General features: G+C 35.7%; 1 protein-coding gene across 2 annotated transcripts in view; it reads left to right on the top strand.

The window, feature by feature from the left end:
• The window catches only part of LOC148069569 (cGMP-dependent protein kinase 1), a 121,656-nt gene that overhangs the window by 89,835 nt on the left and 4,323 nt on the right, over positions 1–27,498 (top strand). For both annotated transcript variants that reach the window (XM_087803112.1, XM_087803109.1), the window contains exons 7-11: positions 6,974–7,068; positions 15,490–15,555; positions 18,865–18,939; positions 27,113–27,209; positions 27,289–27,428. In XM_087803112.1, the coding sequence (XP_087659238.1) occupies positions 6,974–7,068; positions 15,490–15,555; positions 18,865–18,939; positions 27,113–27,209; positions 27,289–27,428 (473 nt within the window). The remainder of the gene's footprint in view (positions 1–6,973; positions 7,069–15,489; positions 15,556–18,864; positions 18,940–27,112; positions 27,210–27,288; positions 27,429–27,498) is intronic.

Genomic DNA, 27,498 nt, shown 5'->3' on the forward strand with positions numbered 1-27,498 from the left:
CCCTAAAACAATAATCTAGTTGAAGAACTAGTTGAGCAAGAAGACCTGTTGCAGAATTGAGAAACTTAATGATATTTTCCTTCTCTTAATACTGTCATTGTTATATTATGACCATGTTATAAAAAGCCCATTGCCTTCTGTCAGCAAATGTTATATCCTTGGCACAACTGCACTGTTATATAGGGATGTCTGGAGAGATTCTAGCCATACGATTCGTATCACGATACAGGGGTAACGATACCATATCTTGCAATATATATTGTGATACTGTTGGGAACAAGGTTATATTTGTAGTATTGTTGAGTACTTGATTCTTGTGTAGCAGAATTTACAGATACACATTACTCTTGACGAAGTTGTAACTGATTTAATTTGTTTTGAAACGAAAATATCAGAATCAGAAAACTTTTGTTTTTTAAAAAGAACACAGGAATTTTTTGTGGTGGCATTACAAAATAAAAACAAATGAAATTATACGAATGAAACAAAAAAAGATTAGTAAAATAAAAATACAATGAATTATAATAAAACCCAAAGCTGCTGGAGTTGACTGTATCCTCTTGTCCTTAGTCATCGCAGGGATTTCACTGTTTATTGAGCTGCGGAGAACGTAATGACGGTTGCCAACAATTGCAACAGAAAAATGAGTAAAAAGCGTGAATATTTGCTAGTTAATCTTAAAAATGGAATTATTTCATTTAACACACTCATTATTGAACTTGAAACCTAAAAACAATATGGTAACACTTAAAATATGACTTGCAAGCCAAAAATATATATATATATATATATCAAATCGATACAGTGCTGTCCAATATACAGTCAAATGAAAAGTTCACATTTATGGAACTAATTGGGATTCTTATTGCTACATAAACTATTTTAATTGCATTTTTAAATTGATGAAGAGAGACTTGGACCTGACTTTGACTCAGACTGTCAATTTTTCTTGTTAAACTGTATAAAGTAATTTATGAACCTGCCAAATTAAATCCATTTTGAATATATTTTCAAATGTATCTAGGTGTCCGTGCTGCTGCATGTAGTCTGTATTTTTCTGGTGAAGCAGCAGATTCACAGGGTGAGAGAACACACCTGCACACAATATTCAGGGCTGTCGGCTGACATGAGGCCATTCTCATTTTTGCACGACACACACTTGACCTTCTCAATATTACCCACTCTACTGTTTTTTCACTATATGGCTCCAAAAAAAATAGGTACTTGTTTTCCACCTTCTATAGAAGCTCGGCTATTGTGTCACAAACAATTTCATGTTTTGTCCTGCTGGTTGATGAAAGGTCAACCAATGTGAAAACCCAACTCTCTTGACTCACTCCCATGTTTCAAATGTTGAATCTTCCTCTCCAAGATGCTGTAAGTCCCTCATCATGTTTTGAAGTTATGACTTTGTTAAGTTCTCCCACATCTGAAATCTTGGCGAATGAGAGGTTACTAGAGCAGAGTTCATTATTATAATAATAGCTTCACTCCTCCTCTGTAATCACACCTCGCTTTGTTTATACAACGAGTCCCTAGAGGTGGAGACTTCCGGGATTGATGACAAGTGGTGGCAAACCTTGATGTTTGACCAATCACAGCAGAGTGGGTGTGGCTATGGTGACCAAGATTTAATCTTCAGAAAAACAGGAGTGTTTTCAGTTGCTCTAAAAAAAGAAGTTACTATTGTATAATTACAATTTTACTATATTTTTTCCTCACAGTGTCTCAAAAGCAAGTATATTTATGAACAGTTTCCAATATAGAATTTATTGTTTTCCATTTGTCACTTGCTAAGACAATAAAATAAATTAAAAAACCTAATTAAATTAACTAAATAAATGTCTATAACATGTTAGTACACGTTAAATAATAATTTAATAATAATTAATAATTTCAGATTCTTTTGGCAATTATAAGGACCATTATCCACCCGGGTTTACTCTCTTCTCTTCTCCCCCTCTCTTTTTTTTTGGGTTATTTGTTTTTTTTAATGTATTTTTCATTCCTAAAAATCTCAGGTATTTTAGCCAGTAAATACAAAAGTAACTGTTCCGTTTCCTAATTCTTAAGTATACAAATAAGAGTTGGCTGGTTATAAACGATATTATTTCATTCAAAAGGATGAATTGAGTCGTTCAAAAAGTTTCAGTGTTCAGGGTTTACTGGACTTCGGACCATCTCAAGTAAGAAGTCAACTCACTGCAGCAGAAGAATCCCGTGGTGCGTTCGAGCTCACTCTACTTAGTGAAGGCTCACACAACTTCTTTATGCTTTAAGCTTTGAAGAACCTTTAAACTGCCTCAGCCCGTGAAATAACCTCAAATACTTGAACAAGAATGTTGGTTTTACCCTCAAATGTATTATGAGGAGCGACTGGGAGAGTTTGATTCTGTCTTTAGGAGTTTAAAGTCTTAAGTTTGAACATTGAAATATAGTGTCACATAATGTTAGAAGATGTTTATATTGAGCATAACGAGTCAAATTCAAGTCGGCCGGTGATTCATCTAAAGTTCAAACTTCATTTCTATTCTTGCCGTTTCATTAAAGGAGATTTGGTCTCATCTGGATGACATATCAGTTATTATTACTCACTGTTATCTGCGCTGATGAAGTCTGGGTCATGACTCCGAGAACAAGATTACTCTTATATGCAGCAAAAAAAAAGAAAAGAGTTTGGCCGCTCGCCATTCTTTATTAATGTGTCAGTGAGATCTGAATAGAGCTCAGTCTGTGCAGCGGAGCTCCTTGTTTCACTCTGCTGTGATTGATCAAACATGGTTTGTCACTCCCGGAAGTCTCCACCTCCAGGGGACTCGTTGTATAAACAAAGGGGGTGTGATTACAGCTGAGTGAAGCCATTATTATGTATGAGAGTTTTCTAAACTCGTTTGCATAATAGAAGAATGTTTTCCATCATCATCAGGATTTTTTTTTAAAGAAAATAAGAGCTGAGGTTAAATCACATCTTGATAAAATTGTCACCAAAACATTTTATTTTATAAAACTCATGAAAGACACAGCTAAAGTTTTCAATAACGATGGTTCTTGATCTCTGTCAAATTTTTTCTGAGTCACAGCCGTGGATCACATGGACTCACCTCAGCCTCCTGTGTGGAGACTTGTCGAGCTGTTGCTAAACAACTTATTTCTTTTCATCCTCACCTAGGTCAAGAAGGTTTTTGCTTCTGCCTGAGCTACTTTTTTAATATTCCAGATTTCTACAGACCTTCAGCTCCAGTAAATGCTCTTCTTTTCCTTTTAAAATTTTCAACACAATATTCTGTATCCAACTTTATTTAAAAGTTTATTACTCAATGTTTGGATACATGATTATACATGTGGGTCACACCACTGACCATATACAGCACTTGCTTCCTATTTAGACTATTGTAACAGTTTATTTTCGTGTCACACTCTAAACACTCTACAGCTAAATGTGGACAAAACTGAAACACTGGTGATTGCTCCTGATGATAAGGTTCCAGGGTTGAGTCAGTACTTGGGTGACTTAGGTCAGTCTGTTAAACTGAGCCTGAGAAACCTGGGTGTTGTATTTGATAAAGACATGTCTCTTGTTCGACACTGCAGAAAACTGACCAGAAACTGTTTCCTTCAACTGAGAAAAATCTCTAAACTTAGGAAAATGTTGTCGGAACATGATCTGGAGCTTGTAATCCATGCGTTTGTTTCTTCTCGTCTGGACTATTGTAATAGTTTGTTTTCATGTCTTAACAAGAAGGATCTGTCTCGCCTGCAGTTAATACAAAACTCTGCAGCGAGAATTCTTACCCGCTCTAGTAGAAGAACTCACATTTCCCCGATCCTTAAAACTCTTCACTGGCTGCCAGTTTCTTTCAGGATCAACTTCAAAATTCTGGTTCTTACTTTCAGATCTATTCATGGTCAGACTCCTCCTTACAACAGTGATCTGATCCAGACTTACACCCCAGCTCGGGCTCTGAGGTCTGTGGATCAGAATCTACTGATGGTTCCTGAACACGCTTCCGGACCAGAGGAGATAAATCCTTCCAGGCTTTTGCTCCTAAGCTTTGTAATAATCTTCTGTGTTTGATGATCTACTTAAGACCTTTTTATTTGTGCAGGGTTTTCCCTGATTTTCTGGGACTCCTGTGTTTGTCCTATGTTGTCTTGGCCTTTTAAAGTATATATTTTAATTGTGTATTGTTTTTGATTGTTAAAGCACTGCCCCCTGAACTAGAAAGGCGCTTTACAAATAAGCTTTACTTACTTACTTACTTACTTAAATTTAACGGCATTATTAAACATTCGAGCAAAGTTTTTATAAACTGGAGTGATGAATATGTTTCCCACGCTCTTCCTCATTCAGCAAAATATTCATGTAAATGCTTCACACGCTTTACTAAATGTGAACTTTGATGTGTGGAGACGATGCCAGACCTGGTTAAAAGAGCTTCACATCTTTACATCACGTACAAACCTCTCAAAAGTTTCAAACCCAAAAAAATAGAAGAGATGAATAAAAAGAGGCGTAATATGTTGGGAAAACTTCACAAAATATACTTAAACAACCCAAAAATAGTGAGAACAAAGTCAAAGCTGGAAATGAGAATGTTAAGTGTTGTTTAGGCCATGATATTATAAATTAAATAAACTTAAATCAACATTTCATGTATTTTATTTCATTTTATGCAGTTTTCTAAATCAGAAATAAGTTTAAGATATAAACAGGTTTTTTTTCAATTTATCTTGGGAGACAAAAATACACAAGGTTAAAATAAAAAAGAAGCAAAAAAGGCAGAAAATGAAGTCTAGAAAGAAAGAACTGTAACAAGTTATTTAAGTAAATTAAAACAAGTCAAAGGTAGAATTAGTTAACATTAGTCAGTTTTATATCTAACACAACAGAAAGTAATTTTTTCTTGAGAATCCAAGAAAAAATATGGTGAATGTCTAAAATCACGTTCTAATTTTTTTGGTCAATTTTTTAAAAATCTCAATTGTAACAAAACTTTTTAGTATTGATCAATTAGAATGTATTTTTGACAAAACTAGTGATGTTTCTTTAGGGCCCAAAAACTAAATAAATGTAATGCTCTGTAATTATTACCTCTGTCAAGGAGTTTATATTATCATAATGTTTGTCAATCTGTGAGTAAAACGACCAAAAAGAAAATGAAGGTAATTATAACATGTGCTTTAACTGTTAAACATGGAGTCCGTAAGGAAATGATGAGGCATGGAAGACAGATGAAGATGAGGATGACGTACCTATGAGTCAGAGCGGGATCGTTGCTCCAGTGGAACAGATTCAAGCGCTCCCGACTCTTGGTGGATCGGAGAAGCTTTTACTCTGCACGCCGTCACTGCTCACTTCCTCCTGCAACTTCGCAATCGACTCAAGTGCCGCTTCCACGATCCTCAAAGACTCGCGCTCTTCAATCATGGCACAGAGCCGTCACTCACATGTCATCCGGCCAATGAAGTGATCCGCCGCGACCCACCCCCCAGACTCGGCCGCCTGTTTGTACCCGAACATCTCACCGAGAGAGATGTGTCACTCTTGTCTGAGAAGCCACTGCTGAATCCCCATTGGATTTGATGAATAATTGTGTGAATGCTACCCAGCATTCACACAATTGAGATCCTGTTTTCTTCTGACTTCTTTCTCCTCCCACAAATTTTATCCGATTTGAACCGTTCAAACTTTTATCAATTCAGCTCGTTTCTGAAATGTGGGATGTGTTCTAGCTTTCTTTTATCTCTTCCAGTCTTTCTTTTATTCCTATTTTTTCTACCCCATTTATTTCAATGGGGAAAATCTCCAACTCATGATTCAACTCCTTCCACTTTGACCTACTACTTCTACTTTTACTACTATTTTTTCTACTTTTACAATTCTACTACTTCTACTTTTCTACGACTTCTACTTCTACTACTAATTTTACTACTTTTACATCTCTACTACTTCTACTTTTCTACTAATTCTACTTTTACTTCTAATTACACTTCTACTTCATCTACTAATTCTACTAATACTTCCACTACTACTTCTACTACTTCTACTACTAATACTACAACTATTTCTATTTTTACTACTAATTCTACTACTACTTTTACATTTCTACTACTTCTACTTTAACTACTAATTCCACTAATACTTCCACTACTTCTTCTACTACTATTACTACTACAATTTCTATTTTTACTACTAATTCACCTACTACTTTTAATTTTCTTCTACTTCTACTTTTACTACTAATTCCACTTCTTCTACTTTAACTGCTAATTCCACTAATACTTCCACTACTTCTTCTACTACTGTGACTAATACTATTTCTATTTTTACTACTAATTCTACTACTACTTTTATTTTTCTACTACTTCTGCTTTTACCACTTATTCCACTTATTCTACTTTAACTACTAATTCCACCAATACTTCGACTACTACTTCTACTACTAATACTACTACTATTTCTATTTTTACTACAAATTTTACTACTACTTTTACATTTCTACTACTTCTACTTTTACTACTAATTCCACTTCTTATACTTTAACTACTAATTCCACTAATACTTCCACTACTTCTTCTACTACTATAATTACTACAATTTCTATTTGTACTACTAATTCTACTACTACTTTTAATGTTCTACTACTTCTACTTTAACTACTAATTCCACTAATACTTCCACTACTTCTTCTACTACTGTTACTAATACTATTTCTATTTTTACTACTAATTCTACTACTACTTTTATTTTTCTACTACTTCTACTTTTACTACTAATTCCACTTCTTCTAATTTAACTTTAACCACTACTACTTCTACTACTATTTCTACTTTTAATACTAATTCCACAGCAGGGTCAGCATTCACACTGCATTTTCTTCTGGAAATGCACTCTTGTTATTTCTGTCTTCTTTTGTTGACACACTTAATGCTTGTCATCGTCCATACTGACCGCCCGTCTTCATCTCCACAGGTCAACGTGACGAGGGAGGACCCGCCCAACGGGGAACCTGTCTACCTGCGTAGCCTCGGGAAGGGAGACTGGTTCGGAGAGAAGGCACTGCAAGGGTAAGAAAGGAAAAAAAAAGAAAAAGAAAAAAACTGCCTCTTTCAATTTAACTCCCACCCCCTACTCTCTCTGTCACAGTCGCCCACTTCCTGGTCTAATTATTTCAGTCACAGCCCGCCTTTATTCTTTTTACATTTCTTATCAATCACCCACGAGCTCAGACCACATTTTAGCCGCCACTCACTTCCCCTGACAAGTGCCGTGACTCTGAAGAAGCATTTACGCACCATCAAGAATGATGAACTCTAGCTGCGAAACCTAAACCAATATTTTACCTTCATCGCTCCTCAAGCTGACATTAAACACATTCTTTAAACTCAATCCGTCTTAAAAAGTCATTCCAGAAAGAAACTAGTTGTTTTATGTGCGATTCAATGGAGAATGAACATATATCACATGTGTGTTGTGTCTCACACGGTTTCTCATTTAGTTTAGAGAAATGCGACCACTGTCTTCTTCACTATCACTCCCACCTTTGTTTAAGCAGCTCACCTCCCCCTCTGTTCGTCTCAGCTGAACGCCCAAGAAGCACAGCAGGGTCACCTCAGCGACGTCCTTCATGGTACAGATATAGCTGGACTGGATCGATGGGTTCGTTGGGAATAAATTGCCGCTACAGCTTACCTGGAGAATAAGTGTTGATAGACGGTGGATGGAGCGAGTGGTTTGATCAGCGTCTCGTCAATAATGAGTAATGGAGTTAAAGGTTCACCTGGAGCCGCACCAGTAGAAGGAGAAGCATCAACACTCGGATTTAGATCCAGTCTTTACGCACAAGAGGATCTTGTGGATCACCGTGAAGTCTTTTTTTTTTTTATCTCCTCTTTAAATCGATATCGATTTATTTTTTGGTGTTTTATACAATTAAATACTTGAAATCATACAGAATTTTAGTCAAATATAAAACACACACTAAAACTTTCAACTGTAATCCTACAGTTTTTAACTGTATTCAAACAATATTCAGCTGATTTTTTCTTAGATTCTATATGAACAGAGAGAAGAAAAGTTTATTTGATTGATTTTCTGTTTTACTGAGCAGAATATTTACTTCTTATTAACATCTGTTATTACATTTATTTATTCATGACTTCATCCGTGTCCTTAAATTTATTTGTGTCATGTAATAATTTCTTTAACATTTGACGAAATGATTATGAATGTACTCTTTACATATTTGTCAATGTTTTAGGAATATATGAGACTGAAGTTAATACTCAAAGAAAAAATCATAATAATGAAATAAATATAGACTTTTGTCATTCAATAACATTCATTTTAGAGTTTCGAGGTAATATTGCTTTCAGGTGTTGAATAGAAAACAAACAGACATTGATTCAATAAACACTTAAAATGATAACCTCTGCCAAGGAGGTCATTAGACTTTCATGTTTGTCTGTTGGCAAAAACTACTGAAAAGCCGTTATAGTTGAATAAAATCTTGAGAAAGTGTTGATAACAGGGATGATGGATGAAGAGCTTCAGCTGTATTTACAAAAGTCATTCGTTCAATGGCTGCTCAAGTTTCCATCTCTACTTCAACATGTGGCCAAATCACTCAAAAATAAGAAAAATAAACCATTTAAAGTGATATTGACACAATTTTCCAAAGGTAGAAAGTTTCAGCGTCAAGACAGGAGGAGCAGTTGAGCAAAGAGAGGTCTGTTCTTAATGCCGCTACATTTATTTTGTTATTTTAACTAAATGTTATCGTGCTGTTTGTTTTTTTACACTAGTTTCTAAGAAGTTAGGAAAAAGTTATAAAAATAGACTTTCGTGACATTTAACACATGAATAAGCTCTGCGTTTTTTTTTCGTTTAGTTTCTAATAATAACTTTAAATTTCAAGTTTGGAACCAAAAAACGAGGGACTTCATTCTGAGCACTGTCATTCAGGAAACGTAAAGATTGAAGATGTCGCCATCTTGTGGTCTGTGACTGTAAAGCATACTTAACGGAAATCAAAATCAGAAACTTGTATCACCAAGTTTGTAAACAAAACACAAAAAAATAATTTTACAATATACGTGAAATAAGAGATGAAAATAAATATATATACATACATTTTTTATTTAGATCTTTATTTAGAAACAAAATAACAATGTTTTCTGGAATTAAAAGGAATTTAAAAGCAGGTTTTGGTAGGAAAAAAACTGCATATTTCTGTAATAAAAAAAGAAGCAATTCATGAGCTGATTACAACGTATCGCCGTCATGTATCAAGTGATCCCCTCGAGGCTGAGCGAGAGCGACCGACTGAATGATGTGTTGCTGTAACAGCTGGATGTGCACAGATGGTTGGACTTACATGGACCCCCAGTATGTCACAGCTAATGACCAAAAGACATGAAAGAGGGACGAGGCGACACGAAACATGAGAGAGGCATCGCTCCCCCGGCAGAGGCTGGAGTCGATTGTTCCGGCGAGAAAAGCTTTTGTTCACATGACACGAAGAAAGAGGGAGAAAAAGATTCATCCCTTGCTTGTGCCCTGAAACCAAACCTGCCATCAATCACTTTGTTTGTGTCTCCAATTGAGAGTCTTTAGTCGTGTATTTGTTTGAGAAGTGAGCGTTCTTCCTTTGATCACTTATTGTTATACCAGTGGGACTCTTAATCCTATTGTTGCATTATTGTGTAATTGAATCATCACTTTGATGCTGGACGTGTGTACGTCTCACAAACTGAAAACAATAATCTTAGGAAGAGGCTTTTTAATCAGAGGCCTCTCGAGCTCCTCAGTTAGCAGCAGAGCGACGTGTCAATAGCACCTCCTGAAAGGAAGCTTTGTCGGCGTGGAGAGGTGGCTTTGATCACAAGAGCTCAAATACAGTCCCTCCAGTGACGTCACCGGGGAGTAGAAGCCACTGAGTTGATACGTGTTCACCAGGGAGAGAGTGTAGCATTAGCCTCACTGTCCTTTAAGTTCTTGATAAACTGATCTGTCAAAACCGGGTTTAAAAATACACCGATTCAACGACTTCATGCTTTTATTGTGTCATAAATAAATATCAAAATTAGATGGTTTTATATTCCAAAAGTCAGATGACAATTAGCATTATCAATTCATACAAAACTCTGCAGAAAGAAATCTGACCCGCTCTAGTAGAAGAACTCACATTTCCCGATCCTTTATTTGTGCAGGCTCTTCAATGACTTGGCCTTTTAAAGTATTGTTCTCAGTATTATCTTGATCTTTTAAGTATGTACTTTTTTGAGTATTGTTTTGATTGTTTAAGCGCTTTGTGACCCTGGTCTAGAAAAGCGCTATATAAATAAATATTACTTACTTACTTTTAAAGTATATATTTTAACTGTGTATTGTTTTTGATGTTGAAGCACTTTGTGACCCTGGTCTAGAAAGACGCTTTAGAAATAACCTTTACTTACTTACTTACTATTATCTAAATAAATAAAATGCCCTAAACAGGTTTCTGCTCAAATATCATTGGACAAAGACATGGAAAATTTAGTGAGAAACATGTAATGAATAAAAATATTATTGAAAAAAATCCTTCATTTATTCTTCAAAAAAAAAGACAAAATGTAAACAATCAATTGGATTTTAGCAATGAAAAATTCTTTATTTTCTATATTTTCCCTAAATAAATGTACTATTTGGATCATAAACTTGTCATATATTTGATGTAAAACAGTAAAAAGTTGCAGTTTTTAAGAATGATTGTCAATAAATATCAAATCAATACAATAGTATGTTTCTTTTCTCTAATAAAAGTAGTGAATTAATCACAATAAAACAATCATTTAATACCAGAGAGGAGAATATGTCAAATATTTATTTTAGTGTTTAATTTCCTAAAGGATCAATAACTACTTTAATAAAGCAGGAGTCAAAGGAAAGTATTAGAAAAATGAAAAATGAATGAAAAATTGAGATAAATTATAATTATTTTTGTTTTGTCTATCACAACCTTAAAATAATAATACATTTAAAAAAAAAAAAGAAAAATACCCCCAAATGCACTCGACAAATATATTAAAAAACCACATAAAAAACCCACAAAATAAAAACACAATTCAACTGCAGGTTTGATTGTCAACCCAAAAATCACGTCCAAACACGGTGAACAACACCAGTTCTGAATCACTTTCTCAGGACCAGCGATTACATAAGAAGCCTCATCTCTTTGTCCTTCCATCGTTCTGCCAGCTATTTACAACAGACACTGGGTTCCTCCCAGATCACTGTCAGATTAGCAGCTCAGCTCGTCCACTGGCAGCTCACACCAGCCTGGACGTCATTCCACTGCATGTGCGGCACCTGTTGAGCGAGTGCTTGTTTCCTCTCGCACTTCAATTAACAAGTGCTCGTCCATCTTTAGCTCGGTGGATGACTTGAGGCCGGCTCTCTGCGACGCATTATGCCGCTCATAAAAATCACAATAGAGGTGTAATGAGCATCAGCGTTCCGACCTGAAAGCCTCAAGGTCTCTTCTGCCGTTACATAACAAGTATTTCTATACGGCCTGAAGGATTGTGTTGCCATGGAGAGTAACTAAGACAAACACTCGTGTGCATCAAGTGCTGCAGGACTGTGGTTTATACTGGTTTATAACTGCTGATGAACAGATGATAAAACAATACGATTTAATTAATTTCTTCCAAAATCTACATTTAAATCTAACCATATTTTTTATTTGTTGTTGTTTGTCTTTGATAATAAAAACTTTATTGTTTATAGTTGAAAAATGTTGACAAACTATTTAAAAATGTTTGATTACAGTTGAAAATTGTTTGATCATAATTGAAAATGTTTGATTATTGTTGAAAAATATTTGATTATAGTTGAAAATTGTTTGATTATAGTTGAAAATGATTTGATTATAGTTGAATTTTTTTTTTATTATAGTTGAAAATTGTTTTTATTATAGTTTGAAAATTGTTTGATTATAGTTGAAAATTGTTTGATCGTTGATATTTGAAAATTGTTTGATTATAGTTGAAAATTGTTTAATTATAGTTGACAATGATTTGATTATAATTGAAAAATGTTTTATTACAGTTGAAAAATTGCTTGATTATAGTTGAAAAATTGCTTGATTATGGTTGAAAATTGTTTTATTATAGTTGAAAATTGTTTTATTATAGTTGAAAATTGTTTGATTATAGTTGAAAATTGTTTTATTATAGTTGAAAATTGTTTTATTATAGTTGAAAATTGTTTTATTATAGTTGAAAATAGTTTGATTATAGTTGAAAATTGAGAAGTTGTTGGTTGCAGTGGAAAATTGATATATTATAGTTGATCATTAGTGATTATAATTCCAAGATTGTACATATATGATGTATTCAAAAATAATTGGGTATAATTTGAAGAATACAAGAGTGTAAAAAGTAACAGATATACTCTAAACCGATATAAAGGAGAAGATGAGATTGAAGTAAACAAGGAAAATGTTTTAAAATTGGCATTTTTCTTTAAAATAATGTGATTTTACTAAGCAAATACACACCAGCAGTATCCAGTAATGTGGTCTTTATATACATGACAAATAGAAGAGGACATCTTCATTTAGGTTCTCACTCCTCTTTGTTCAAGTGGTTATAGAATTAAGTCGATAATCCTGTGTTTGTACACAAACAAACTAACGACAATCCTCTTAAGAGATGAATTATTATCATCATCCACACACACTCCCCTCCCAGCAACAGCATCCTAGCTAACAACACAACAACAACACAACTGTGTCACATTTTTCATGTAATATTTTTCTGAAGTACTGTCTCGTAGACTACTTGCAGTATTCTGGAAACATCTGTGGTGCAACTTGCTCGCACAACACACTCTGACAGAGTGAAGAAGACACTTGTCGTGACTCTGACAGTCCATCTCTGCTGCCAGACAGTGAGTAACGCTTCAAATGATTGACAGCGACAGATGTTATCCACCATTAAATAAACATCTGTCGCTGCAAACTCTTCAAGCATTTCTGATTTATAGTAGAAAAAAAAACACTACTGTGTTGAAGGAGTAAATACTAGATTGAGAGCTTGAACTATTGCAGATCAATATGGGTCTTGATTGTTGAAGTTTTTGTTGCTAGTTCTCAATGGACCAAGGTGCAGCAGCAGCAGTTAGTAGCCATACAAGTGAATGAAATATTCATAATTCCAGAAAAAACAAGCTTGTTCTCCCATAGTTTTCCTCAAAATAAAACCATAAACTAAAAACATAATGTCCTTAGCAGATGTAGTGATGAGCAGACTGACCTCTTGCACATACTTCACATAATCCTGAATCAAATTATTGTATTGTAATTTTAGTTTAATGGCCGAGTAGAACTGATTGAGACCTGATTTCTCCTGATCCAAAAATCTATTTTAGATTGATCTATGGGTCCCAGCGTGCAATAACAGAGACTTTTGTTTATTAAAAGAAGGGAGATGTATATGTAAGTTGAAAATTGTTTGATTACAGTTTAAAAATGTTTTGATTATAGTTAAAAATTGCTTTGTTATAGTTGAAAATTTTTCATTATAGTTGAAAATAGTTTAATCACAGTTGACAATTATTTGATTATAGTTGAAAATAGTTTGATTATAGTTGAAAATTGATTGATTTTAGTTGAAAATGGTTTGATTATAGTTGAGAATAGTTTTATTATAGTTGAAAATTGATTGATTATAGTTGAAAATTGTTTGATTATAGTTGAAAATTGATTGATTATAGTTGAAAATTGTTTGATTATAGTTGAAAATTGTTTGATTATAGTTGAAAATAGTTTGATTGTAGTTGAAAATAGTTTGATTATAGTTGAAAATAGTTTGATTATAGTTGAAAATTGATTGATTTTAGTTGAAAATGGTTTGATTATAGTTGAGAATAGTTTTATTATATTTGGAAAATGTTTGATTTTATTTAAAAATGGTGTGATTATAATTGAAAATTGCTTGATTATGGTTGAAAATTATTTGATTATAATTGAAAATAGTTTAATCACAGTTAAAAATTATTAGATTATTGTTGAAAATTGTTTGATTATAGTTGAAAATAGTTTGATTATAGTTGAAAATGTTTGATTATAGTTGAGAATAGTTTTATTATATTTGGAAAATGTTTGATTTTATTTAAAATGGTGTGATTATAATTGAAAATTGCTTGATTATGGTTGAAAATTATTTGATTATAGTTGAAAATAGTTTGATTATAGTTGAAAATAGTTTGATTACAGTTAAGAAATTCTTTGATTATAGTTGAAATTATTTTGATTATACAGTATTTGATTTGTTTTTGATTACAATTGAAAATCGCTTGATTATAGTTAAAAATGGTTTGTTTGTAGTTGAAAATTGTTTTATAATAGTTAAAAATTGTTTGATTATAGTTTAAAAATGTTTGATTACAGTGGAAAATAGTTTGAGTACAGTTAACATTTTCTGATGTAGATTTAAATGAAAAGAGAGTTTTGTACAAACAGACACATACTGATGATACAATAGAGTCCAACATCTATTTAAGAAACACTTAAATCAACACATTAGTTGCATTAGTTCCACATTAGGCAAAAGTAAGACGAAGAATAGTCAGTGAAAATTCGTTGCTCTAGAAAGCACAAAGCAACTCTTCATCCTATTAAATCAGGGCTGACACATCACAAATATTTGTTCCTCAACAGCACTCGGAGACATAAATCCCCCTCTCAGCTCCTGAATATTTGAATAATCACCCCTTAAATTCATCCCACAAGCACTCTCGTGCACTCCCGCGCCACAGTCAATCATCTGGAGGAGAACTCCTGTCATCCTCTCATCAATACACTTTGTCTTTGTACTGGGAAATCTGCCGCTTAATGACCTGTCAGTTATTTATACAGTCAGTCAGAGCGCCAGCATGAGAGGTTTCGAGCCTGACCAACAGGTGGCGTGTGCGTTGAGTTAAGAGGTGCGGGTCATCAGAGATTACGGGGCGGTTGAATGAAAATGCTGGGGGTGCCATGCTCGTCGGAATCGTCCCGGGTTAATAAATCCAAAGCACATCCTTTCCTCCTCGCCTTTCAGAGTGTGTCCCGACCCCGCCAGCTGCGACCTTTACTCGGAGTGGTCGGCGAGAGCGGGCATGTGTTTGGGTTTTTCGTGTCGGGCCGGAGTAGCTGACAAGAGCTTCGGGGGAAATATTGTCATCCAGTTGAAGGAACTTATGTTTTAAAAGACAAAGAGACAAACTTTTGAGGGGGATGGAGTCTTGGGCGACGGACTCGGAGGACTCGTGCGACTGGGGGACCTCCTCGGAAGACGAGGACGTCCCGTTTCAGAAAGCGTAATGTCAATCATTTTCCTAAATCTGTCTGGTTTATTGCTTTTAGTGCTAATGCGTCGCCCTGGCAGAAGTGAGTCATGATCCCGGTTCTCCTTCGCCTTTGGTCTGATCGTCTGCTTTCTCGTGTGTTTTTTTTTATCCAGGGAGGACATCAGGACGGCCAACGTCATCGCGGCCGAAGCGGTCACCTGCCTGGTGATTGACAGAGAGTGAGTACTTTCAAATACTCGTTTTTTTTCTTGAAATATGTGAAATCTCCTCAAGTTTGGCCTCTTATCGTGCGCAGCTGCGTGAAAGTGCCTCGAAAACTTTGCTCATTACGGTCCATCAGGGTTAATGAGGCAGATTTTTTAAGTGCTGTGTTTACCCCGAGATTTTTTAACAACACGCTTTTAATCACCATTAGCGGCGAGTGTTGATGCAAGTTTACGAGGGTTCATATTTAACACTTCATTTGCATATTTTCGACCATAAAAAAAAGATCAAGATCAAAGTCAAAAAATCGTTGTTGAAGTGATTTAAACTTGTGACAGTCGTTATATGGTCAATGAATTGGATAAATGGAGATATTTAAAGGGGGCGGGGTTACGGTAAACAAGATTTCATCTCCAGAAAGTGTTTTCAGTGGGACAAACAGACACATACTGATGATACAATAGAGTCCAACATCTATTGAAGACACACTTAAATCAACACATTAGTTGAACTTTAAATTATACTTATTTTATTTTATTCAGACTCCTATGAAATTTGACAACTTTATTGTTTCTGGAGATTAATTCTTGTTTGCCATAACCACGCCGACTCTGCTGGGATTGGTAAAAACATCGGGGTTAATCACTGCGCGTCATCAATCCCGGCGGATCCCACCTCCAAGGGACTCATTGTATAAACAAAGCGGGGCGTGATTACAGCTGGCTGGAGGAGGAGTGAAGCCATTATTACGTCATAATGGACTCTCATAACCTCTCGTTCGTTGAGATTCTAGACGGGGGAGAACTTTATAAACTAATGAACGTGGTCAGGATGAGACTTACTGAAACTTGGAGAGGAAGACTTCAACATTTGAAACATGAGAGTGAGTCAGGAGAGTCAAGTTCTGACATTAGTTGTCCTTTTAAGAGAAATAACAAACATTTAAATGACAAAGGGTGATATAAAATACAAAAAAAATAAAAAAGAGAAGTGGTAGAGAGTGTGCACACACACACACCGACACACACACATTTCTAGCAGATTTACAAAAGACTTCATGTTCAGCCGACTATTTGTAAACACTAAATCTGTAGGCAACGTTCACACGTCTAGAGCGGATGTTTGTCACAGCCCGTAGATTGTATCAGCTTACTCCTGGCCTCCCCGAGGCCTCTGTCAACACGACAGGCATAAACGCAACATCCTCGCGATGAACAGAAGGAATATTGAGTGAGTCATTCAGCACAGGTGATTAACTCCGCCTGTCAAACACGTCGTAACTGTTGTAAATCAAAGTGTTCTCCTGTCACACAAGTTATATCCACCACATCCTTTTTTATGTCTCTTTGTTGTCTGTGTGTCTTGTGTTGCATGGAAATGACACGGGCTTTATTTGAGATGAGATTAGGATAATTGCGGGAGGTTTGAATGGAGGGGAGATCAGACCGTGGGGAAGGCTTTGAATAAACAAGCAACTGGTCTTGAATCAGTGAAACAGGCTTGAAGCTGTTTTACGATGAAGTCATTAAAAAAATGTTATCCAGGCTCAAGGCAGGAACGTTGGACGGCTTTTATTCTGTCTATCTTTTTAATAGTTGGCTCAGTGCACTAAACACACGAGCAGATAAACAGGTTGCCTCGGGAACAAGTTGTCTTTAAATGTGAATAACAAAAGGATTTCTAAAGTATAGTATTTATACTTTTTCCTTTAACTGTTGCAGAACATTATGGGTCTTTATTTGTATCAAGTTTTTGTTGCTAGTTCTCAATGGACCAAGGTGCAGGGGCAGCAGTTAGTAGCCATACAAGTGAATTTAATATTTGATTATAGTTGAAAATTGTTTGATTATAGTTAATATTGTTTGATTATAGTTGATAATTGTTTAATTATAGTTGAAAATTGTTTGATTATAGTTAATATTGTTTGATTATAGTTGATAATTGTTTAATTATAGTTGAAAATTGTTTGATTATAGTTAATTTTGTTTGATTATAGTTGATATTGTTTGATTATAGTTGATAATTGTTTGATTATAGTTAATTTTGTTTGATTATAATTGAAAATTGTTTGATTATAGTTAATAATTGTTTGATTAAAGTTGAAAATTTCCTGATTAGAGTTAAAAATTGTTATATTATAGTTGAAAATTGTTTGATTATTGTTGAAAATTGTTTGATAATAGTTTAAAAATGTTTGATTATTGTTGAAAATTGATTATAATTTAAAAAAATGTTTGATTATAGTCAAAAATAGTTTGATTATAGTAGAAACTAGTTGGATTATTGGTGAAAAATGTGTTTTTCCTGTGAGGGCAACTAAACTTTTCCCTCCTCAGATGGGGGTCCGGGGTCAGTTTGTAACAGAAAAAGTTAGACGATGGTAGTAAAAATTTATTGTTTTTCTAGAAAGCCACACATTTCCACGTTCTACAGAAAAAAGTAATAGAAAAAAAGTCAAGATATAAAAAACATTATTTATGAAAGAAATCATAACCAAATAATATTTTCAGTTTTTTTTGGGATTTGATTTATAGTATAGCATTGTATAAATAAAATGACTATAAATTCAAGGCCAAGTTGGGCACTTCAATTACTATATTGAGTCAGTAAGAACTTTAAAAAATAACATTTATATAAAGTAAACTAGAATGTTGAGTCCATGGCTTGTGAAAATCCGCTTTGTATTCGAAATTATATCAATTATTTCGCATTCAGCAATAATGATTTTCCAAAATGTATTTGGAAACTTCTTGAAATGGTGATACAGACAGGAGGGAATTCACTAAATGTAACAATAAATGTAATTTTGCTTTGGCTTCGATTCAAACTACATGGAATTTTGAACCGTGTGCGTGATTGAGCCTGACAGCCGGGCCTTAAGGTTAAGATAAGGTGGTACCATCCAAGGATTACACGTCTTATGAAAGTGAGCGTGTGAGTCATACAGGGCACAGTCCTGGCCGTGACATCACCAGGACAGGATGGATAAATCATATCTCCATCCCGGCTTCGGAGGAATGTCTGGGAACCTCTGTTGACGTCGTTACCGCGGCAACCTGGCAACGGACGACCCCGTCTCCGATGTCGACGAGATACTGGATTTGAAATATAGTTTTTGGTTCGGAAATGTAAGCCACGCTCCCTCGCCCGTTAACACCTGCCTTTGATCTCTCCCGCTGAGTCGGCGGATGCTCTCATGGACTGAGTGATTTTAGAAGCAGACGGATGAATATTTCATGGTGACCGGCGGCTGTGGTGACACGAGTCAGGCTTCCTGTACCTCTTCTGTGGTGTCTGACCGGCAACCCTTTCCTCTGTTTCAGCTCGTTCAAGCATCTGATTGGAGGTCTGGAGGACGTTTCCAATAAAGGCCACGAGGACGCTGACGCCAAAGCAAAGTAAGAGAAACTGTTCCTACGACCAGCCAGACTCACTTCCTGTTTCTGTCCTTCCTGATGGTACTCTACTGTACATGCACATCAAGATAATGATACATTGTCATTTTAAGCACATTTAAGAGCTAGATTTAGAAGTGCTCATACGTTAAAGGCACAAGAGAGAACAACTGGCAGAAACATATTAGTAAGTAAGTAAGTAAGTAATTTTTATTTATATAGCGCTTTTCCAGACCAGGGTCACAAAGCGCTTAAACAATCAAAACAATATTCAATAAAGTATATACTTTAAAGGTCAAGATAAAACTGATAACACAACAGGAGTTCCATAAAATCAAGGAAAAGCCTGAACAAATAGAAACGTCTTAAGATGTTTCTTAAAGGAGTCAGTAGATCCATCAAGCGCAACCAATATAACCTAATACGAAAGTATGAGGGAAGAATAATATAAGGTCACTGAGGTATTCAAAGAGGAAAAGATGACGAAGAGAAATGGAATGAACCTCAGAGGTGTTAGTTCCTTAGAAGGATGTGAAAGGATGTCATACTTCAACCTTAGATAAAGGGCCATAACTAATTCAATAGTTCATACTTGTGGGATTCTTTTCAGAGTAATCAGTTCGTTTTTCAGACTTTTAGACAAAAAATGTATGTTTATTTTAATGTAGTGACTATAGCTCAGTGGTCTTCGTCTTCATCTTTGTCCAAAAAGACACTTAAAAACATCCAAATACCTCCATACTGCTCGTCTGTAACGTCCATCTTGAATTGAAGCCTCGACAAGAGGAAATGTTTAGAAGAAAATCTTTATATTTTAAGTTTGTTTGTGGCGGAACAGCTTCTCAGATCCCGCTTGAAGTCTGTCCTTAATCAAGTGTCAGAGCGCATCAGCAAGATTTAAGATGATGGCCTTTGTAGCTTCAGCTAAAAAAAAACGAACAAAAGACGAGCAGTATGGAGGTATTTGGATGTTTTTAAGTAGTTTTTTTTTGACAAAGATGAAGATGTAGACAACTGAGCTCCAGTCGCTACATTAAAATGAACAAACATTTTTGTCTATAACTCTAAAAAGGAACCGATTACTCTGAAAATAATCCCAACTCTTAGTCGACATGAAGGTGAGTAGAAAATGAGTGACATTTAAATTTGGGGTGAACTATCGCTTTAAAGGAAAAATCCAGTGGGTTTCAAAAAGGTTTTTTGGCTCCCCCAAGTGTCAGAATAGTGGAACTGCAATGACCGATTTGGAGATAAAGACTTTTTTTGTGTCAGTTTTTGGGTTTTATCTTCTGGTTAATTAAAAAAGTTTCTCAGTACTACATATGATATACATATACTGCTGTAGAGCAGATTAGTTACAAAAAAAAGTGTTCAATACACTCTGAAAGAAAATAATTCAACTACTATTGAGTCCTAATGAACTCCCCTGAACCTGAACTCACAAGCTCGAATCAGAGGCGACTTGTCACCGAAGCAGAACAAGTTTGGAGGTTGCTGGATAAAAGACGGGGATGATGTGTGTTTAAGTGAGACGACTGAGCTGAATTATCAAGTAGAACAAAACATCCATCTCTCGGCTCGACAAAGACCGAGTGGAGAGAAGAGAGCTGTGATTGAATAACCTTTCCTCTGATATTCAGACGGCCTGTATAGATTATTACACCTTTCAAGATGGCTCTGTGTGATACGGAGAGTTTCACGGCGGGGCTTCAGCGCCACCCGGTTGTAACGTTTAATAGATTTTATGCAGATGAACTACTGTTTCTCCGGCTATCATTTGAAACATTAACCTCTGAAGAAAAGAGAAGCAAAACTCAGACTCTCTTTTTTTGAGCTTCTTGACTTTGTCAGGCATCACGTCCATGTGAGTTGGTGTGTGTGTGTGTGTGTGTGTGTAGGTGTGCGCGTGTGTGTGTGTGTGCGTGTGTGTAGGTGTAGGTGTGTGTGAGTACGTGTTTGTGTGTGTGTCTGGTGCATGTGTTTGTGTGTGCGTGAATGTGCATGCATGTGTGTGTGTGTTTGTGTGTGTGTGCATGCGTGTGTATGCGTGTGTGTTTGTGTATTAATGTGTGTTTGTGTGTGTGTGCATGCATTTGTATGCATGTGTGTTTGTGTGTATGTGCATGCATGTGTTTGTGTTTGTGTATGTGCGGGTGTGGTTGATTATGTGTGTGTAAGTGTGTGTGTGTTTGTGTGTGTGTGCATGATTTTTTGTGTCTGTGTTTGCGTGCGCATAATTGTGCGAGTTTGTTTGTGCATGCTTGTGTCTGTGTTTGTGTGTTCGCATGTTTGTGTCTGTGTGCGCACATGATTGTGTGAGTTTGTTTGTGTGTGCGTGTGTTTGTGTGCATGTGTGCGTGTGTGTGCGTGCATGATTGTGTGAGTTTGTTTGTGTGTGCTTTTGTGTGCGTGTGTTTGTACATGCTTGTGTAAGTTTGTGTGTGTGTGATGTGTGTGTGTCTCTCTGCGTGGAGTGTTTGTGCGCATATACGTGTGTGTGGGGGTGTGTGTGTGTGTTTGTACATTTTTGTGTGAGTTTGTGTGTGTGACGTGTTTGTGTCCCTCTGCGTGGTGTGTTTGTGCGCACATACACGTGTGTGTGTGTGTGTGTGTGTGTGTGTGTGTGTGTGTGTGTGTGTGTGTGAGCCCCCGGCATGTGAGTGGAGCTTCTCTTGCTGGCTCTCGCCATTAAACCTGATCCGCACAGATGGTTTGTTACACAGAACCATCTGTGCGGATGCAGCCGACCTTGGATGTGGTTTGGGAATGGGCAGGTGTTTTGTGAGTAAAAATCTGGACAGGTGATTGGATGAGCCTCCTGTCAATCAGCTGATCAACAGTGCGTGCAGTGAGGAGCTGCTACGCTGCTTTTAAATCTCCACTAAAGGCATCAACAGTCGGGGGGGGATTTGGATGTTCTTAAATGTACCACCGAGCTGTTTCTTACTCAACTTAAAAACATGCTTTTGCTTCTATAAACCTCCGAACTGACATCACTCGTCTGTGTTGTGAGGATGAGTCACACTTCTTAATTGGTCTCAGTGGTTACAACCACGCAGCAGGGCTTTAACAAAGCCTGCTTTGTTAGGCTGACAGGTATTTTCTTCACTCACTTCCTGCTGCGAGATCTGATCTTAAGAAATCTTTGACTTGAGCCAAAGTCAGCTTTTTGTTTTCAACCAGAGAAACTTCAAACATCTCTTGAACCTTCATCTGCTCTCTTATCAGAGTCACTGTTCATCTGTCTGTCCAATAAATCCCATTTTACAAGGTCGGGAAGTCAAGGTTTTGTTTGCAAGTGAAGGGTTTTCGGAGGGTCTTTGACTCGATAGACAATGATTGTGGATCCTAAATCCATTCTAATTACTGAACTATTCAGTAAAGTTTGTGACGACATTACAATCCAGAATGTAAAACATTCAAGTATTTTTATATTTATTTTTTTGTTATTATGCGACAAAAAAAAAATAAAACAGAAAAAATAAACTAGAAGAATTGCATTTCCATAAGAAAATGCAGTGTGAATGCTGAATCTGTGACCTGACATGCTTGAAAGTATTAGTATTGAAAGTAAAAATGGGTGAAAACCATTGAAAGGAGAAAGACTGATGTGAAATAAAGTGAAGAAGCATGAGTAGAAGACACAAAGATGAAAAGAAAGAAGGAGAAAAAGAAGAAAATGGTAGTAGAGTTTTTGGTAGATGAAGTAGTAGTAGAAGTAGAATAAGTCGTTTAATTAGTAGTAGAAGTAGAAGTAGTAGTAGAGGTTGGAGTAGATGTAGTAAGAGTAAAAGTAGTAGAAGTATAATTTGAAGTAGCAGAAGTAGTAGTAGAGATAGTAGTAGTCAAAGTAGTAGAATAATAGTAGTAGAAGTAGTAGAAGAATAGTTGTAGTAGTAAAAGTAGTAGAATTCAAAGTAGTAGACTAATGGTAGTAGAAGTAGTAGCAGAATAGTAGTAGTAGTAGAAGTAGTAGAAGACAAAGTAGTAGAATAATAGTAGTAGAAGTAGTAGCATAATAGAAGTAGTAGTAGAAGTAGTAGAAGTCAAAGTAGTAGAATAATAGTAGTAGCAGAATAGTAGTAGTAGTAGAAGACAAAGTAGTAGAATAATAGTAGTAGAATTAGTAGCATAATAGAAGTAGTAGTAGAAGTAGTAGCAGACAAAGTAGAAGAATAATAGTAGTAGGAGTAGTAGCAGAATAGTAGTAGTAGTAGAAGTAGTAGAAGTCAAAGTAGTAGAATAATAGTAGTAGAAGTAGTAGCATAATAGAAGTAGTAGTAGAAGTAGTAGCAGACAAAGTAGAAGAATAATAGTAGTAGGAGTAGTAGCAGAATAGTTGTAGTAGTAAAAGTAGTAGAATTCAAAGTAGTAGAATAATAGCAGTAGAAGTAGTAGCATAATAGTAGTAGTAGTAGAAGTAGAGGAAGTCAAAGTAGTAGAATAATAGTAGTAGAAGTAGTAGCATAATAGCAGTAGTAGTAGAAGTAGTAGAAGACAAAGTAGTAGAATAATAGTAGTAGGAGTAGTAGCAGAATAGCAGTAGTAGTAGAAGTAATAGCAGTCAAAGTAGTAGAATAATAGTAGTAGAAGTAGTAGCAGAATAGCAGTAGTAGTAGAAGTAGTAGAAGACATAGTAGTAGAATAATAGTAGTAGGAGTAGTAGCAGAGTAGTAGTAGTAGTAGAAGTAGTAGAAGTCAAAGTAGTAGAATAATATTAGTAGAAGTATTAGCAGAATAGTAGTAGTAGTAGAAGTAGTAGAAGTCAAAGTAGTAGATTAATATTAGTAGGAGTAGTAGCAGAATAGTAGTAGTAGTAGAAGTAGTAGAAGTCAAAGTAGTAGACAAAAGTGTTGGATTAAGTTGCCTTCAGCATTCACACAATAAGATTTAAAATAGATAATAAATAAATACAAACAACAATAAACTGCAATAAAGATCATTAGAATATTATCCCAATCTGAAAAGACAAGAGTCCTACAACTGAGATCAATCATGTGTTCAATCAAAAAAAACAAAACAGTGAAAAAATATGTTGTAAAATAAAATCTGGTTTGTTCTTCATAGACTCCTGTCGAGAGAGTTCTACTACGACATGGATCAGTAAATATATGTTGTGTTGTTCCACCACTCTGGACTGTTGTCTAACCATTTGGCTCCGTTGCAACATTTCCTGAGCTCGGAAATTCCCAAAGCGGCGAGTGGTGAAGCCGAACAACAAATGACCACTTGTGTGTTACATCACTTCATGATCTCATCTAGTCCACTGATCATCTCCCACTAGAGGATCATGACCCGTACGGTCGTGGAGGATTGACCCCGGAGCAAGAAGGCTGAGCTATATGTTGCTAATTTAAGTAACACTCGCTGGTAATTACAACGTCACCCAGTTCACAGAAGGAAGAAGCCAGGAATGTATTTATCTGATCTGAAACTGGACCTCATAATATGGATATTTTTAAATACATCTTAAGAGAGGATTTGATTATATGCAAACTTGAATCCCACTGGAAAATATCTGTGACCCCTGAGGTTGTGAAACGAACGTATCAAAGGACATGATCAAGACACCTAAGCCCCAAAATCTCCGCCTGTGGGCTTCACACTCGCTTGACGCAGTCGACGCTGAGCGTTTAAATTCATTCAAGGTCATGGTTTTAGCCTGCTATTTAGAGTGGATGTATGGTTCCAATCCCAACGGGGGCCTGAGTCTCAGTATCAAGTTCCCTGTTTCCCGCATCGGCCACTGGTGTGACCTCAAGGGCTGTCTTGATGGGCAGGTTGAGGAAACTAAATGAAATTACAGGGATTATTTTATCTTAATTTAACAATTTTAGGGGTGAAGATTATTGTGAAAAGTGAGTAAAGAAGATTCTTGTTTTTCACAAAAACATTTGCTCTTCAAAGGGATATAAACCTGGCATTCATTTAATAAAGGAAAATCAAAGTACACTCGTTTTTTTTAAACACGAAAAAATGATTTATTTTTAGTTGAGTTTCCATCTTCATAACTGGTTCCAAATAGCGTCAATGAAAACCACATTTCCTCTTCTTTGTAAGTCTCATCGTTGTCATCATTGATGAATGAGTAATTAAAACATCTTTTAAATATGCATAATTTTCCTCCTTTACTTCCATCAATCACTTAAATTGTTGCTCATTGAAACAGTTTCATAATAAAGATGGACATTCAATTGAAAGTATAAAGATAAGGTGCATGTTGACATCGAATAAAAAATTATATATATTTGTTTTTTTTACTTTATTCTTACATCAATGTCACTTTTATATGTTAAAAATTTGCCTGTGTTGATTTTTTTTTTACCTACCTCTTTAGCCGATAAGACAAGGATCATTCTTTATTGTTTTGATGGCTCAGTTGAGACGTTTATGTCAGGCTTTGTTTAGCCTAAAACTGATCTGTGGATTCTACTGTACGTCATCTTTCTTCGACATTGAAACGTGCTGTGCAGTAACAAGTGCTTCACACTTGCGTGCCTGAAAGGGCGATGTCTCCATCTCGCGGTCGTTCTATATTATTACACCCAACAATATCACTTTTATCTACAATTAATTTATTTTAAAAGTCGCTTTCGCGACTACCTTTGAAGCCTTTTTTATTTACTTATCTTTTTTAATACACCAAGCAAGTTTTTAATTTGAGAATGTGTGTATCAAGTTTGTGACGGTGGTGAGTTCAGCCACAATGACCTTTGGATAATCCGGTCTCATGAAATGCAACTCATGTCCTCTCGCTGTCGATCCCTCCTTAAGCAGAGAGCATTTTGGGATTTGGGGATTTCTCTGGGCCTTCTTCCAGGTGTTGAGTTGGATTACCTCTCATGTAACTGAAGTATACATGACACCTCTGCAAAAAATAAACAGAGATTGGAACGATACAGCAGCAGCTCCGTCAGTGTCATGGACACTTTGTTTTTGTCCTTCTATCTGAATTTATTTTGTCATTACCTGGCCTTAGTGAGCCTAAAGTCAATATATGAAATTATAACTAGAATTTTAAATATATATTATTATATTTATATTCATACTTTTTGTGTGGTTTTGTATTTTGTTTGTTTGCGGGAAACTTCAGAAAAAAGTATTTCCGTATATTATATATGTACCACACAGACAAATGGATGGAAATAATGTTTTCGATCTACTACTAAATAAACAAAAAGTTTTATCCAGGGGCAATATTTTATTATACACATTATATATTATGTAAATGTATTAAAAATAAAGAATATTAAATAAAATGTTTAGTAAAAAAAATGGATTACCAGAATATCCGTGGAAATAATATTGTCTATTAACTTAAGTAAATAAAAAAGGTTTTCTTAAGGGGCAATATGTTATTATACACATCAAATATTATGTAAATATATCAAAAATATTTAGTTAAATATAATATAGCTTTTCGATTAACTTCTTAATAAAAGTTCAAAATGTTATTATACACATCATATATTATATGAATATATAAATAATAAAGAATATTATATAAATAATTAATAAAACAAAATGGTGGAAATAATGTTTTCTATTTACCTTTAAATTAAAAAAAAAGGGGGAATTTCTTATTATGCACATCATATATGATATAAATAGATGAATAATAAAGCATACTGTTCTGATGGACCAAAAGCATGAGGAAAAAAAGGTTAACTGAAAACTGCTGATAACAAATCCAAAAAATGTATAGATGCTACATAAATTATAAAAAAGGCATTATGGACACAAAGCATTTCTATATGAGTACTTTTACATCTACTATAAGGCAAATAAACACAGCCAAATGACGACGTGTCTGGGTCTGCACTGTACATGGTTTGACAAGTAGCTGTTGACAGGTAATAAACAGGTAGTAGTCATGTTCTCTAAATATATTTTGGGACGGAGCAACATCACGTTTGTCTGTGTTCCAAGTGACCCAGTGTGATCTGGACAAGCTCGGTTCTGGCTAAAGCCCAGTGAAAGTGTCAGGTCTCAACAATAACTAAAGAAGATCACACATGGAACTGTAGAGTGTTTGTGTTTGTTCTCCTGCCTCACATTTCCATGCCCGTCACGTCCTCAATCAGACGTTGATTAATGACTTTGAGTGGAGCGGCTGGAGATTTGCAAACAGATGAGATTCCCCCCCCCCTCACGCTCTAATCCTTCCCTTCCTCAGGTACGAAGCGGAGAACGCCTTTTTCTTCAATCTCAATCTTGCCGACTTCAACATCATCGACACGCTGGGGGTCGGCGGCTTCGGACGTGTTGAGCTGGTGCGTTGAGGCCTCGTGAACGCCTTGTTCTTCTCAAGCAGGAAGACGTGACATCTGACCTTTTATTCTCACCGTGTAGGTTCAGCTGAAGAGCGACGAGAACAAAACCTTCGCCATGAAAATCCTAAAGAAGAGACACATCGTGGACACGAGGCAGCAGGAGCACATCCGCTCTGAGAAACTCATCATGCAGGAGGCCCACTCCGACTTCATTGTCAGGTACATGACCTTCGTCGAGTCATTGTAGCTCCACCTGTGGAGGGAGAAGATGACATCATTTGAATGACAT

This window comes from Callionymus lyra, chromosome 11 (genome assembly GCF_982586985.1).
Source record: "Callionymus lyra chromosome 11, fCalLyr1.hap1.1, whole genome shotgun sequence".
Taxonomy (NCBI): Eukaryota; Metazoa; Chordata; class Actinopteri; order Syngnathiformes; family Callionymidae; genus Callionymus; species Callionymus lyra.